Source organism: Thamnophis sirtalis, unplaced genomic scaffold (assembly GCF_051295495.1).
Source record: "Thamnophis sirtalis isolate CommonGarterSnake01/CBP01778 unplaced genomic scaffold, rThaSir2_p1.2 scaffold_14, whole genome shotgun sequence".
NCBI lineage: Eukaryota > Metazoa > Chordata > Lepidosauria > Squamata > Natricidae > Thamnophis > Thamnophis sirtalis.
The window spans coordinates 29258288-29274401 of record NW_028261394.1 but is presented as its reverse complement, the minus strand read 5'-3'; the positions used below and the strand labels follow the sequence as shown (position 1 = coordinate 29274401).

The 16114-nt window shown below is 42.3% G+C and overlaps 1 protein-coding gene across 4 annotated transcripts in view; it reads right to left on the bottom strand.

Moving 5' to 3' along the window:
• Positions 1-1611: 1611 nt before the first annotated feature.
• The window catches only part of LOC106555210 (cytochrome P450 2J4), a 15047-nt gene continuing 544 nt past the window's right edge, over positions 1612-16114 (bottom strand). The window contains exons 1-11 of one of the 4 annotated variants that reach the window (XR_015698486.1): positions 14945-16114; positions 14426-14626; positions 10557-10719; positions 9101-9253; positions 8591-8751; positions 5524-5697; positions 4113-4251; positions 3704-3891; positions 2857-2937; positions 2660-2823; positions 1798-1936 (exon numbers count right to left, since the gene is read on the bottom strand). The exon at positions 14945-16114 is cut by the window's right edge and continues 544 nt beyond it. Coding sequence is in view for 3 of the 4 variants with exons in the window: in XM_087729447.1 (XP_087585573.1) it covers positions 1758-1936; positions 2660-2801; positions 3704-3891; positions 4113-4251; positions 5524-5697; positions 8591-8751; positions 9101-9253; positions 10557-10719; positions 14426-14584 (1458 nt within the window). In the remaining variant the exon portion in view is untranslated. Of the gene's footprint in view, positions 1937-2659; positions 2824-2856; positions 2938-3703; positions 3892-4112; positions 4252-5523; positions 5698-8590; positions 8752-9100; positions 9254-10556; positions 10720-14425; positions 14627-14944 lie in introns of those variants that run through there. The other 3 variants (XM_087729447.1, XM_087729448.1, XM_087729449.1) reach the window with 3 other exon arrangements.

Below are 16114 nucleotides of genomic sequence, written 5' to 3'. Positions count from 1 at the left end.
CACAAGTTGCTGAGCCCTGCTTAAACCTATTTTGGCGAGATGGAAATTCCTGGTTCTTTCGACTTAAGAGTTCCTCTCCCTTTGACTAAAAGAAAAAAAGCAGAATTCCCTCAGGTTCTGATTGCACAATAACGGTTACCAATAATACAAGAAGGTTCTTGCCCAGACTTATGCCTTTAGTGGCACAAAAACTCAGAAACAATTGGAAGATAAACAGCTAGAATCACATCTGCCTGAACTTCTACGATCCCCTGAAAGACAGCATGTAAATCCCACTTTTGGAATACTTTGCATGCAGGAAAAGGACTCCGTTTATCCAGCAGTTCTGTAGAAGAAGATCTGGAGATTCTTGGACATCTTCAGTTCTCTTCTGGAGCAAGGCAGAAGAATTTGGCTCCAGCCTTGAGAAGGCGATAGAAGACGTGAACGGTTATTGTAAATCAGAGAAAAGAGAAAGTGTGTGGGAATGACTCTTTGTTGTGCCTCAGAAGAGAAAATGAAGGGTTTCAAGAGACTTTCAATAATCCCACTGCTGTCTTCTACTTGTCCTGGCCTTATTTGTCTGGTTGACTGGCAAAGACCAAGCCAGGTGGGCCCTCAGAAATCAAGAGCCCCTTTGACAATCTCCCCTGCACAGCTCACCCACTTTGTGTGGGCCTCAGATTCTCATGCCAGGAAGAGCCAGTTGATAAACAAGCAATGTGCTCTTCTCTTCTCTTCCTTCTCTTCTTTTCTCTTCTCTTCTGTATTCACCCCCCTTCCCTTCTATTCTCTAATCTATTCTACCCTATTCTATTATATTCTTTATTTTCTCTTCTTAATTCTTTTCTCCTCCCTTCCCTTCCTTTCCCTTCTATTCTCTATTTTCTCTTCTCTTCCTTCTCTTCTTTTCTCTTCTGTATTCACCTCCCTTCCCTTCCCTTCTCTTCCTTCTCTTCTCTTCTGTATTCATCTGACTTCCCTTCCCTTCTCTTCTCTTCCTTCTCTTCTCTTCTGTATTCACCTCCCTTCCCTTCTATTCTCTACTCTACTCTATTCTATTCTATTCTATTCTATTCTATTCTCTATTTTCTCTTCTCTTCTATATTCACCTCCCTTCCATTCCACTCCATTCCATTCTCTATTCTATTCTCTATTTTCTCCTCTCTTCTCTTCTCTTCTCTTCTCTTCTCTTCTCTTCCCTTCCCTTCTCCATTCTGCCTTCCAGTAATCTTAAACATCTATGGAGAGTCTCCATCATCCAGGTACTGGTTGTCCAAAATGTGCTTTTTCAAGGCAACTGTTTTTTCTTTGAAGATGTTTCCCTTCTCATCCAAGAGAATCACTCATCACTGGAGGCCTTCAAGAAGAGACTGGACTGCCATCTGTCAGAAAGGGTGTAGGGTCTCCTGCTTGGGCAGGGGGTTGGACTAGATGACCTACAAGATCCCTTCCAACTCTGTTAGTCTCTAATTTGTCAGAAGAAGAAGCTGAAGAAGATTCTTGGATGAGAAGCGAAACATCTTCAAAGAAAAACCAGAAAGTCCAGTTGCCTCTTGAAAAAAGCACCTTTGCGACAGTAATCTTAAAGAAATTGAGAAGAGACTTGGAAAATGAAATTCATCATCATAGTTTTGCATGGGATAGCATTTTATTTATGTTTTTAGAAAATGATCTTGTGCTGAATTTGAAGTAGAGGTGGCCATTGGCTGTTGGAGAGAATGGAATCGTCTTGAATCAATTGTTTTGTAGATCCTCCCTTACACCTACTCACAGGGCTAGCGACTTTTCAGCAACACCTTAAAGCGCGATGGGAATTGTGCAACCCCAAAGTGTGGTGTGAAATCTGGAGCTTGAGATTTATCTGGCCACAATAGCTGGAAGTTCCTGAGAATGCTGGTGAAGAAGAGGAAGAGCTCCATCCGAGCCAGGTTTTCCCCTACACAGACTCTCGGTCCTGAAACAACAAAGGGAATGAGAAAGAGAGAAGCCATTCAGACAGCTGAAGACTGACAAATTATTCCAACCACTGGACCCATCTTGGACCTTCACAAAATGATCCTAAAGAGGTTTTTTTTGCTTCGCTTTATTCTTGAAAAGACTCACCTTCTCAAATCAATCTTCACTTCTTTCATCTCTCACTTCAGTTCCTCTTTTTGTCTCTCATTCTGACCTTAGAAATCAGGTACTTATCTGTCTCATTCTTTCTCCATCACAGAGAGGGAGAGGGAGAGAGACAGAGAGACAAACACAGAGAGAGAGAGAGAGAGAGACAGAGAGACAAACAGAGAGAGAGAGAGACAGAGACAGAGACAAAGAGAGAGAGAGACAGACAGACAGACAGACAGACAGAAATAGACAGGCAGACAGGCAGAGAAACAGACAGAGAGAGGGGGAGAGAGGGAGACAGGGAGATAAAGAGACTCACAGAGAGAGGGAGACAGACAGACAGACAGACAGAGACAGACGGAGACAGACAGAGACAGACGGAGACAGATAGGACAGAGGGAAAGAGAGACAGGGATATAGAGAGACAGAGAGAGAGACAAAGAGAGAGAAACAGAGAGACACCGAGAGACAGAGAGAGACAGAGAAAGATAGAGAGACAGAGAGAGGGGGGAGACAGGGAGAGAGAGAGACAGACAGACAGACAGGCACAGGGAGACAGAGACAAATTCACCTGCTGAAAATGCCAAAAAGGCTTCTGGCTTCACAAACTCTCCCTCTTCATTCAGGAAGTTGGAGGGGTTGAACTCATTGGGAAACTTCCACTGGGATTCATCATGATGGGCAGACTGCAAGTTGACATAAACCATGGTGTCCTGCAGAAGTCAAAACAAATAGGCCATATTGAGGAAAGTCCTTGTGGTTGGACAGGGCTCTGGATGAGCTTCCAGATAGACCCGATTGAGATGTGGTTGGAGAATGGCAGATGCAGGTCAAAAAGTGTGAGGAGCACTGTTGGATCAAGCAGAGCAGAACTCAGAAATAGGAAAAAAATATTTCTATTCCCAAGTACTCCATTCCTAAATGAGAATGGCAGAGATTTAAGAAACATATTTGCTGCAAGGACTTTAGAAAACCTTGAAACGGTGTCAACTTGCAAAGCACCCCACAGAAAAAAGGGTAAATAGGTCTATGGTACTTTTATACAAAGCTGGCTAAGACGCTGAGCTTGTCGATCAGAAAGGTCTGCAGTTGGCAGTTCGAATCCCTAGCGCTGCGTATTGGAGTGAGCTCCTGTTACTTGTCCCAGCTTCTGCCAATCTAGTCCATAAAAAATGCTAATAGAAAAATAGGGACCACCTTTGGTGGGAAGGTAACAGCGCTCTGTGTGCCTTTGGCATTTAGTCATGCTGGCCACATGACCCCGGAGGTGTCCTTAGAGCCAGAAAATGACTAGCACACATATGGTGGGGGAACCTTTACCTTGATTTTATAAAGGCAGGCTCCAAAGAAAGAGAGAACAGAATTGATCGCAATTCTTGCTTTCTCTTGCTCTTACATAGAAACATCAGAAGGGGTATCCTCCCCTGGAGTGGGGAGGGAATGGAGATGTTGCAGTATCCTTCCCCTGCCATACCCACCAAGCCACAACCACAGAACCAGTAGTTAAAAATTTTGAATCCCACCACTGAGATTCAGGTCAGGAAGACACATGCAGATCCATCAACACTTCACTTTATGGGAAACAATTAAAGATTTCTGCCAGGGCTTTTATTACCTTGGGAATTTTATATCCAAAAAGCTGCACATCTTTTATGGGGACATGAGGAACTGCAAAAGGAACAACATTTGAAATGCGTTGGATTTCATGAATGACGGCGTTGGTGTAGGGCAACTTTTTTCTGTCTGCATACTCCAAGATTGCCTTGTTTCCCACCACCGTGTCTATTTCCTTCCAGCATTTCTCTGAGGAACAAACAGTTCAGTTACCTTCTGGAAAGCCTTTCTCCGGCTTCCTATAGATTTACTATCTGGTGTACTACCCAACCAGGTGCCCATCAGATGTGAGCAGAGTGCAGTTGACTGAATTCTCAGCCGTGAAAAGGAATTCAGGATCCCTTTTTTACTTTCCACAATAAGAGCAGATATTATGACTAGGACAAGTAAACTGTTTCGTAATTCCGTACCTTGAATCTCTGGAAAGGCCACCAAATAGAGCATTGTCCACTGAAGTGTTGCGGCCATTGTCTCTGTTCCAGCCAGAAATAGATCAGCCAGTAAGACTCGTAATTGCTCTTCTTCAAAGCCTGAACTTTTCTTCTCTGGCTTTTTGTCAGTGAAAACAACAAAGATGAATATCAAATAGAAAGAACGGATTTCCTCCCAGTTTGTGCATCCTTTTTAATAGAGTTGATAACATCAGTTTAAAAACTGGAATTCACTCAGAAAACTGTGGCTAAAAGGGTAACAGTAACTTCTTCCAGTAACAACCCAATATGATTGTTCCAAAGCTGCTTTTTCAGGAGGCAACTGGACTTCCTTCTTTTTTCTTTTGCAGACGTTTCACTTCTCATCCAAGAAGCTTCTTCAGCTCTGACTGGAGGGTGGGGAATGGAAGGATTTATATTCCTTGCAGGCAGCTGGTCATTTGTGTTCCTTTAGAGGGTCATTGAAGCACTGGGAGGTTTGACTGTGTCTTCAGGGTGACCTGAGTGGTGCAAATGGTTCCTGTAGTCTGCAATTTTTTCCTCTGGAAATCCATTCCTACTCCCACATCATTCAAGGGGTGTTCATCCCAAATTGTATAGCTCTTCAGCTCTTCAGGTCAGAGCTGAAGAAGCTTCTTGGGTGAGAAGTGAAATGTCTTCAAACAAGAAAGTCCAGTTGCCTCCTAAAAAAGAACCAACACCTGTAGGACTGAGAATCTCTACAAACCAATTATGATAGAAAGAGTTCAGGAAGATAATGAAGATCCTGCACAGCTGGCAATAGGAACTTTCCTCCCAGTCCTGGTCTAAAGATCTACTTCAGGATTTCCAATCCAGGGGTGAAATTCTACTGGTTTGGACAGGTTCGCCCGTACCGGTAATTAAAAAATGGTACCGATTTGGGTGAACTGGTAGTTCCAACAATCAGCTGTGCAACAATCAGCTGTGCCATGGGAAATTGCACAGAATAGCTGATTGTCACAGAGCTGATTGTCGGAACTACAATCTACTGGTCATTAGAACTACTGGGCAAACTAGTAGTTCTAATGACCGGTAGCAGACTTCAGAGCAATTCACCCTTGCTTCAATCCTCAGTCTGTGGACCAGCACTGGGCCGCACAGATAAGGGAAGGGCCATCCATGGGATACAGGCAGCATGGAAAGCTGCACCCACTCCTGTCCATGGAAAAACCTTTCTCCACGGAACCAATCCCTGGTGTGCAAAAGGTTGGGGCCCCTGTCCTAGTTAGTTGGGGCTATACAACGTGCAAAGCACCAGGGAGAAAGTAGATCTCTAGAAAAGTCACTGCATCGATGTGTCTGTGGCACTTTCATAAGGGACAATGTCAAAACCACAGGAAAAGAAAGGCCTGCAAATTGAACCATCTACCTTCTGTATTTCTTCTAAGTAGGCATCAGTGAAATCACGAGGTTCTCCTGGAGTCAAGGTCGCCTTGTGTTCTTCCACCTCCTTTTGAATAAAAACATATATTTTCTCTGCAGTTCTTAGTATTGTCTGGTGGGGCAAGGGGAGACTTCTTACCAAGGGCACCTCGTTGTAAAGCTGCCAGCAAACAGAAGAAAAACCAACATTGATGAATTCGATCATGGTAATCAATTTATACAATTCTTCTTCTTCTTGTGCCCTGTCCATCATCGGACGTTGGAGATCATGTTGGCAATCCTATTTTTGTGAACAGCCACATGAAAAAGTGCTGTTGAGTTTTGTCCAAACCGGCCCCTTAGATTTTGAAGCCATGATGTCCTTCTTCTGTCTCCTTTGCCTTCAATCTTCCCCTGGAGGATTAAGTGAAGGATGCCGTATTTTTTCTGGGTGTTGCACAACATGTGCAAAATATTCTAACTTTTGCTTTTGGTTTTTTACCACCAAGCAAGTGGTACTTGGGTTAGCGTGGTTGAATAAGTGGGGCCCCACGATTTGGTGGGGAGCTGGTTGCAGACACCTGAGGATAGGTCTAGGGCCCAAACCCTCCTCACAGAAGGAAAAATAATCCCTGGTAACATCTCTCATTCCCAAACTGATTGAGAATCAAATGTCCCAATAAGTGGAAACTAATCAAGGAGAGAAGCAACCTAGAACTAAGGAGAAATTTCCTGACAGTTCGAACAATCAATCAGTGGAACAACTTGCCTCCAGAGGTCGTGAATGCCCCAACACTGAAAGTTTTTAAGAAGATGTTGGACAATCATTTGTCTGAAGTAGTGTAAGATATTCTGCCTAAGCAGGGGGTTGGACTAGAAGACCTCCAAGGTCCCTTCTAAATCTGTTATTCTAAACTAAAGTTAAATTTCACTACAAAAACTGGCCCTTAATGAAACTGAGATAATTGCAGGTTTCCACCAAATCACTCACACAAGTTGTTTCACCCACTGTATCCTTGGTCTCTGCTGAGATGCTGTTCTAATTTCAGGAAACTCACAGAGTTTCCAAAATGTGTGAACTATGGAACGTTAAATGGCCACTTGTGCATTGATGTGAATCTTTCATCACGCTTCTTTTTTTTTTTTTTTTTTTTTTTAACAGAACTTTTTTATTTTTTTTTCTTTAAAAAAAACACAAATATGTCATCATTTGTCAATCATTAAAACATTGAAGTACAATTTTTTTTTTGTGTGTGTACCCCTCCCTCCCTCCACCCCCCCACCCCCCCTCCTCCTTCCCCCCCCCCGACTTCCCAGAACCCGTACACGGTATAGAATTTTAACTAACACAGTCTAAAATCTATTGAGAAAAAAGAAATAAAGAAATTAATGACATTCTAGATTGACCTTAGCTTCTTCTTACTGAACTAACTTTAAACAATTTAAATCATTCCTGATCTTAAGCATAGGCTAACTGGAATTTCTTAGTCCCGTATTTATTTTGTATATAGTCAATCCATTTTTTCCAGTCTCGTTTATATCTCTCATTTGAATGATCTTTGAGATATGCCGATATTTTAGCCATTTCAGCTAAGTTTGTTACTTTCAATGTCCATTCTTGAATTGTAGGCAAGTCTTCCTTCTTCCAATATTGCGCCACCAACAGTCTTGCTGCAGTTATCAGGTGAAGAGTCAAGTTGGTCTCTACCACTGTAAAGTCAGTACATATACCTAGTAAAAATAGCTGAGGACTAAACTTTATCCTTCTTTTAAAAACATTTTGCATGACCCACCATATTTTTATCCAAAATGCTTTAACCTTTTGGCAGGTCCACCATATATGATAATATGTAGCATCGAGAGAACCACATCTCCAACATTTAGGCTGTACATTCGGATACATAGAAGCCAACTTTTTAGGATCTAAATGCCATCTATAGAACATCTTGTAAAAATTTTCTCTCAGATTTTGAGCTTGTGTAAATTTCACATTTCTTACCCAGATTCTTTCCCATGTATCCAACATTATTGGTTCCTCAATATTTTGAACCCATTTTATCATACAATCTTTAACTAATTCTGTTTCCGAATCCATCTGTATTAATACATTATATATCCTCTTTATATGCATTAAGCTTTGATCTCTTATTTGTTTAAACAAGTTATCCTCAACTTGAATAAAACCAATTTTTTGATCTATTTTCCACCTAGCCTGTAATTGCCCATACTGGAACCATGTTTGAACTACCTTCTCCTCTTTTAATACCTCTAAAGATTTTAATTGTAATACCCCCCTTTCCGAGGTAAGAAGCTGTCTGTAGGTAATTCTGTCCTGTTTTTGTGCTGTATTCATATTTTCAATTGCGTGTCTAGGAATTGCCCACATGGGTATCTTGTCATTTAATTTATATTGATATTTCTTCCAGACCCGCAATAAAGCATTTCTTAAAATATGACTTTTAAAGTTCTTATCCAATTTTTTGTTGAATAACAGGTAAGCATGCCAACCAAATACCAGATCGTGTCCCTCAATGTTCAATATTCTATCATTGGTTAAGTGAATCCAGTCACTAATTACAGATAATACCACTGCATCATAATATATTTTTAAATTAGGTAGTTTCAATCCTCCTCTCTCACGTACATCTTGCATTATTTTCATCTTTACCCTCGGCTTCTTTCCTGCCCACACAAATTTGTTGATACCCTTCTGCCATTCTAAAAGGTTCGCATCTTTTTTAAGTATAGGTAACATTTGGAAGAGAAATAAAAATTTTGGTAAAATGTTCATTTTCACTGCCGCTATCCTACCCAGCAAAGATAAGTGCAGTTTCTCCCATTTTTTCATCTCTGTCTGTATGCTATGCCAAAGTGGTTCATAATTATGCTTATATAATTTCCCATTTGAAGTTAAAATGTTAACTCCAAGATATTTAACTTTTTTAACTACCTCACATCCTAGCATCACTCCTAATTCTTCCTTTTGTTTAATATTCATATTTATAGCTAATATTTTGGTTTTTCCTAAGTTTATTTTAAAGCAGTTTATTCATCACGCTTCTTGATAAGCATACCAAGGCCCAGGGTCCTGTCGCCATTTTGGAACCTAGATGTATCTGATCCAGGAAAGTCCTGAAGAAGCCGTTGCCATATTCCCAACGTTTCCCAAATATGATGGCGCAAATTATATTGGCGACTGCAGTGTCCAGAAACTCATAAGTATCGAGAGGAACGCCTGTGAAATACAACATTTCCCTGCTTGTTTATTTAGGAGAGTCATAAAGATGCAATCCTCTAAGCCCGTGATGGCATGCATGCCCAAAGTGGTGCCCGGAGCCATGTGGCCTGGCACATGCAGCAGCATCCATTCCGTTTCCAGGTTTCTGGCACACATGAGCACATGACAATCAGCTGGCCTTTGTGCTTGCCCCCTGGAGTGGGCAGGGAATTGAGATTTTACAGTATCCTTCCCCTGCTACGCCCACCAAGCCATGCCACGCCTACTAAGCCATGCCCACAGAACTAGTAGTAAATTTTTTTAATCCCTCCACTGTTCCCAACCATCCCATCCCAGGAGAACCTACCTCTGTTATCAGTGAATGCTTGAATCAAATAAGATGTTTCTTCCAGGATCTTTTCTTCCACTGATTTTTTGCTCGATCTAAAGTTTCTGAAAAGCATCTGTGAAAACTTTCTTTGCCCCTTCCATATTTCACCATATTTTAATGCCAGCAAACCTGAAAAAAATCCAACAATCATTCACATGATTTATTTATTTACTTACTTATTTCTAAAGCAAAAGTGTACTTTCAAATATGACAAAAATCAGTAAATAAACCAAGAATTACTAAAATTATACCACCAATGCTAAACTAATGAACGGTTATCATGCCAAGAAAAATACATTGAGTTGTTTTTCTGGTACATGAACAAATTATGATTCTTTTTTTCAGCTGAATGTCCACATTTATCCTATATTGTTATTGTAAATGTTATAAAAGAAAGAAGGAAGATAATTCTATCATTTCAAGAGATCCTTCTTTCTTTCATGAGACAATCACGAGAAATGTAAATTACAATTTATAATGCCTTGGTAAGGCCACACTTGGAATATTGCATCTAGTTTTGTCACCACAATGTAAAAAAGATGTTGAGACTCTAGAAAGAGTGCAGAGAAGAGCAACAAAGATAATTAAGGGACTGGAGGCTAATAGCAATAGCAATAGTTAGGCTTATATACCACTTCATAGGGCTTTCAGCCCTCTCTAAGCGGTTTACAGAGTCAGCATATTGCCCCCAACAACAATCTGGGTCCTCATTTTACCCACCTCGGAAGGATGGAAGGCTGAGTCAACCTTGAGCCTAGTGGGATTTGAACAGCCAAACTGCTGAACTGCAGTGCTGCATTTTAACCACTGCGCCACCTCGGCTCATGTAAAACATATGAAGAACGGTTGCAGGAACTGGGTATGTCTAGTTTAATGAAAAGAAGGACTAGGGGAGACAAGATAGCAGTTTCACGATATCTCAGGGGTTACCACAAAGAAAAGGGAGTCAAGCTATTCCCCAAAGCATCTGAGGGCAGAACAAGATGCAATGGGTGGAAACTAATCAAGGAGAGAAGGAACTTAGAACCAAGGAGAAATTTCCTGACAGAACTGTTAATCAATGGAATGACTTGCCCCAGATATTTTGGGTGCTCCAACATTGGGATTTTTTAAGAAGAGACTGGACCACAATTTGAGTGGTGTGGTGGCCTAGAGGTGGAATTCTTGCCTTGCAATCAGGAGGCTGAGAGTTCAATCCTAGGTAAAGGCAGATATTTCTCTCTCTGGCCACATGCTAAACAAAACTCCACATTGGCGATAGGATAATAATAATAAATATTACAAAAGAAAGGAGAAGAGAGCTAGTTCTAAAATTTCAAGAGATTCTTCTTTCTCTTGCTGGAAACTTTGATCAACCCTCCAGATTGCAGAAAATTAGAATACCAAGAATAAACAGAGTAGGAGATGGGGATTGGAAATTATATTCAATTACCTTTATTCCTAGTATGGACATCCGTTATTGGAAAGGATGCTCTCCCAGCAAATTCTATGCCTTGTATCACGAGAACCTCCTCGACTGAAGGAAACCCATAAATCAAGACCAGAGGGGTCCTTCCAACATAAAGACTGAAGACAGGGCCATATTTTTTTCCTAGCTGAAACGGAGGAGCGAGGATCGTTAGCCTAGACATTTGTTAAGTGGTCTGCCTCCTCCATTGACTTCGCTTGTGAGAAGGTTACAAAAAGTGATCCCATGACCCTAGGACTGTGATGGTGAACCTATGACACACACAGGCACGCACGCAGAGCCCTCTCTCAGTCGCCCCAGCTCAGCTCCATTGCACATGCACGCACACCTCCCATGGGCCAGCTGGTTTTCAGATCTCTGCCGCGCATGCACAAGGGGCGGGATGCATATGGGAGATGCATGTGCATGAATGGGGGCAGGGGGGGCATATAGGGGGTTGCTCATGCATGCATGTGGGTGAGGGGTTGCGCACACATGCACAGGGGGTGGGATGCATTTGGAGTGTTGCGCATGCATGCATGGGGCAGGGGAAGTGAGGGGGGGTCACTTGCGTATGTGCGGGGTGCATGCAGGGTGTGTGTGCATGCATGAGGGCGGAGTGCACAGGAGGTGGGAGTGCCAGGGCGGGGGTTGCACAGGCATTATATTATGGGTGCGCATACTTGCCTAGGACACTGTGACCATCATATATATAAGTCAGTTGCCAAGCATTTGAATTTTGACCGCACGACCATGGGGATGATGCAATAGTCACAAAACCTTCATGAATCACTTTTTTCAGTGCTGTTATAACATTAATCGGTCAGTAAATGAACAGTTGTAAGTTGAGGACTAGCTGTATGTCATCAAGGACGACACTGAAAAACGTACTGACATTTTTAGATCGAATGGCAATTGAGAGCAGAAATTCCATCGCCTAGCAAAACTGACACAAAATATAATTTCAGGTGTCTGGACTGATTTACAACATCAGTTTCAGCAATTCCAGTTGTGGTTGTTAAGCAAATAATACTGAAGCAACCCTTAAGCGTTACTGCCATTTGCAATCTCCTGCTATCTTCCCACATTGATTTTGCTTGTTGGAAGTTGGCAGTGAAGGTTGAACATGTGACCACAGAACCACGTGGCTCTCATAATTATGAGGCACTTGTTGAATGTTGAATTGTGAATATGTGACTGCAATCTCAAGGAATGTCATAAATCCCTTCACTTATGGTTGACTTGGTTGGTAATTCACATTGACTTGGTTGGCAATTACCTGAATCATACATTATTGATTGATGCAGATGAACAATGGCCTACTTTAACCTTCTAGATTGCTAAATTTCTCCAGCAGGTTTTGGAAAGCGAGTGTTTTGCTTGAAAACTTCAAAGGTAAACCTAATTCCCCCTCTATCAGCTGGTCAATCTTTCACAAGTTTGATTCAATTAGGAATTTGGATTCCATTCGACCGGATGTTCTTCAGCTGGACAGAGGAAGGAGGTGTGAACTCTTCAGAGCCTCACATGAACTCTGTCTGACAAACCAATGCCGAGATCCTTTTGGATCAGAACCTCCTTGCAGCGAGGGGTCTACATGGGGCTGCCCTTGAAGAGTGTTCAAAGACTTCCGTTAGTCCAGAATGCAGCCGCGCAAGCGATAGTGGGTGTACCTAGGTACACCCACGTTACACCTATCCTCCGCGAGCTGCACTGTCTTCCCATTGGTCTCCGGACACGTTTCAAGGTGCTAGTCATTACTTTTAAAGCCCTACATGGTTTAGGACCTGGCTACCTGAGAGACCGCCTCCTGCCATTTACCTCCCAGATACCTATAAGATCACACAGACTAGGCCTCCTCCGGATTCCATCCGCCTCTCAATGTTGACTGGTGACTCCCCGGGGGAGGGCCTTCTCTGTAGCTGCTCCAGCCCTATATAATGATCTCCCCATGGAGATCCGGACCCTTACTACTCTTCCGGCCTTCCGCAACACGATTAAGACCTGGCTGTTCCGGCAGGCCTGGGGCTGTTGATTTATCCAGCCCCATTCTAAGCTATATGAATGTTGTGAAATTTTAATGTCTGTTCTTTTAATTTTTATATGTTTCCCCTTCCTGCCTTTATCTGTAAGCTGCCCTGAGTCTCTCGAGAGTGGGCGGCATGCAAATCCTAATAAACCGTAAACCATAAGGGGGGTGAAGAAGAGGCAGCATCTCATCAAACCCAGAGGGAGTGCAACAGGCCCTTCATAGGTCGGAAATTTGCTCTCTGAATCGACGTCAGGGAGGTAGCATGGCAACATGGCTGCACAAGAAGCTGTCTTCTGGCCAAAGCAACTGAGCAGGAGTGTGTAGGAGACGGGATGAAAAGCTTTGTAAGAAGATTTAATGAACTCACAGTCATAAATCAGAATTTGGGAAAGGCAAAGAACCTTAAACACGAAGCACAAGACACATTGCCCTGTCAGCTCCAGCCCGCATGTGCGTGCTGGCCAGGTGACTTCAGCCTTCATTTTCAGCCATTTTTCTCCCTCCGGAGGCTTCAGGGAAGCCTCCTGAAGGCTCCAGAGGACAAAAAACAACCCAATGCACAAATCAGAAGGGTTTGAGTGCACGCCCTTTGAGCACATACCTGTTTTTCACTCCGGAGGGTAAAAAACGGCCCTACGGTCAACCCAAAAGTCTGTTCCCGAACTTCTGGGTTGCCCGTAAGGCCGTTTTTCACCCTCCAGAGTCTTCATGAGGCCTCTGGGGCAGGGGAGACCATTTTCACTCTCCCTGTCCTCCATGTCCATTTTCGCCCTCCCTAGGAGCCTGTCCGGGAAAGCCTCTGGAGCCTGGGGAAGATGAAAAATGGGTCCATCGCATGCCAAAAGTGGGGGAAGGGCAGGAGTCCCGCTCATATGCATGGGAGGTCACGCATGCATGCGCATGGAGGGTGTTGCGCACATAGAATTCTGGCTGTGGGCACGCCTGCGGACAACCCCCCTAAACTCTCCCTGATTTTGGCACGTGATGGGGAAAAAGTAGCCATCACTGCCCTATAGTGTATAGTGCTTATTAGTCAAGACCTCATCTGGAAAAACAACACGTCCCTGGTGATTAGTGAAGCTCAACAGGGACTTCATTTCCTCAGAGTCCTGTGAAAGGATCAGGTGGAACAATGGGTGATTACCTCTTTCTACCGGTCTACAAGAGAACATATCCTTACATACTGTACAATTGTATGGTACGCTGGTTTAACAGATTTAATGAACCCACAGTCACAAATCAGAATTTGGAAAAGGCAAAGAACCTTGAGAGCATAAATAATATTGATGGACAGATCAGGATTTTGGTAGAAAGAAAGGGGAAAATGGAGGGTCAAATCACAAGCCCCCCAAAAGCCATTTGCTTTAAACAACTTGGAGACAAAGGAGAAAGCAGAGAAGTGATGAACCCATTCAAACACACACTTTGAATTTGGATTTTGGTTTCAAAAGATTGTCCCTTTGAAAGAGATTACAAGGGTGAAATGGAAACTAAAAACATACTGAAGAGATTTGCTTCCTTCGGGTTTCTTCTAACTAACATATCTTAAGCAACTCTAATTAATGACAAGTGGAATGTAACAAGGGGGAAAAATCAAGGAAAAAGGGAATTAGGATTCCACTACATCAAATGGCAGGCATTGTTCACTAGTCCCAAAGATTCTAAATGTTTTTCTCTAAATCCTGAGCCAAGCCAAGTTCAGACCTCGCCTAGCAAAGTTAACAAACACACCTCTGCCTTTTCAGTCTGCTTCCTCAGCAGCAAAAAATGTTGACGGAGTCACCTTGTCCAGTTTAACATCAGAGAAGATAAAGAGCTTTACCTGGTCTAACTCCTTCAGAGGGAACCTCTTAATCAATTGAAGCAGGTTCCCAAGCAGGGGCAGCCTCCATGGCCCAGGGGGGAAACCTTTGGGACGTTGGTTCTTCCAGAACCAGAGGAATAGGAGAGAAAGAACGATCAGCCAGCCGAAAGCAGTCATGTTGACAGGCAGGAACACTTTGTTCTATGTTGTTCTCCTAAACTTTAAAATCAAGATGAGAGTTGTTGCCAAGTTACATTTTGTACTTTGGCAAGCAGCAAATCAGCAACAGGAACCTCAGGCAAAATCGGTTTTTGCATTACATACTTGTCTAAAATGTCAGAAAATATTTCATCTACGAATCTGGAGAAAGATGGCACCACAATTAAGTATACATTCAGTGTATAAGATGCACCCAAATTTTCACCCTCTTTTAGGGGAGGAAAGGGTGCATCTTATACTCCAAAAATACGGTAAGTTATACTTGCGAGATTCTATAGGAAGGCTTGACATCTACAATGTCAGAGTACAAAGTTTTACCTTATTTGTTTTGAGCTCTGGCTGCGACTTTCAGGCTAGTTTGGAATATAGAATGTTTCATGCTACGATGCTTCATGTTCTAGAGTGTAATCAGCCAAAGAATAGATCAGTTGAAGCAATCATGACTTTAATCCAGCTTTGAGTTAATTACACAAAGGTTGCACAACAATCAAAGCCAAAAGACAGTACAGACATGTCGTGGCCACACAATATCAGCTTTTTATCAAAGCACAGGTACAACTCATCTTACAACCGTTCATTATGTCATCGCTCAAAGTTACAACAGCATGGGAAAAAGTGACTTATGACCGTTTATCACACTTACGACCCTCACAACATCTCCATGGTCATGTGATCAAAACACAGATGCCTCATATTTATGATGGCTGTAGTGGCCTGGGGTCACATGATCCCCTTCCGCAAACTTCTGACAAGCAAAGTCAATGCCAGATTCACTTAACAACCATGTGACTAACTTAACGACTGCAGCGGTTCACTCAATCACTATGGCAAGAAAGGTGGTAAAATGGGGCTAAATTTACTTAACAAATGTCTCACATATCAACAGAAATGTTGGCCACGATTATGGTTGTAAATCGAGGACTACCTAGATAAGAATCTATCCTATCCATATATTTGTTTATGAGTTTAAATCCTGAGTCATTTTCCCCAGTTCTTTCCTCATAAAGGAGGATGGAAAACCTTTTCTTCCAGTTGGTCTCTTAAAGAATGTAAGAATCAACTCGGGAGACAAAACTACAGATTAGATACCTGAGAGATAAAAGACAGATTATAAGCCCAACTTTTAAGTGTGTGGAGACTCAGCTGTGGGAAAAGAACTCTTTTACCCAACAACTGACTACAAGAAGAGCTGAAGATTCTTGGAGAACATTAGTTCTCCTTTGATGCAAGGTAAAAGGATTAGAATCTGGTCTTGAGAAGGTGACAGAGGTGAATGGGTTAATGTCAGGGTACCATGCAACACCCCCAACGAAGGAAGACTCTGAGGCTTAAAGAAAATTATTATTTGTTGTTTATCGTATGGCCATTCACATTCATATTTTGATAAAAACCCATGAGATGAAAATCCGCATCATTATGAGATATAAAACCTAAAATATTATAAACGTAAAATTCACATCAGAATATAAAATATAGCAATAGCACTGA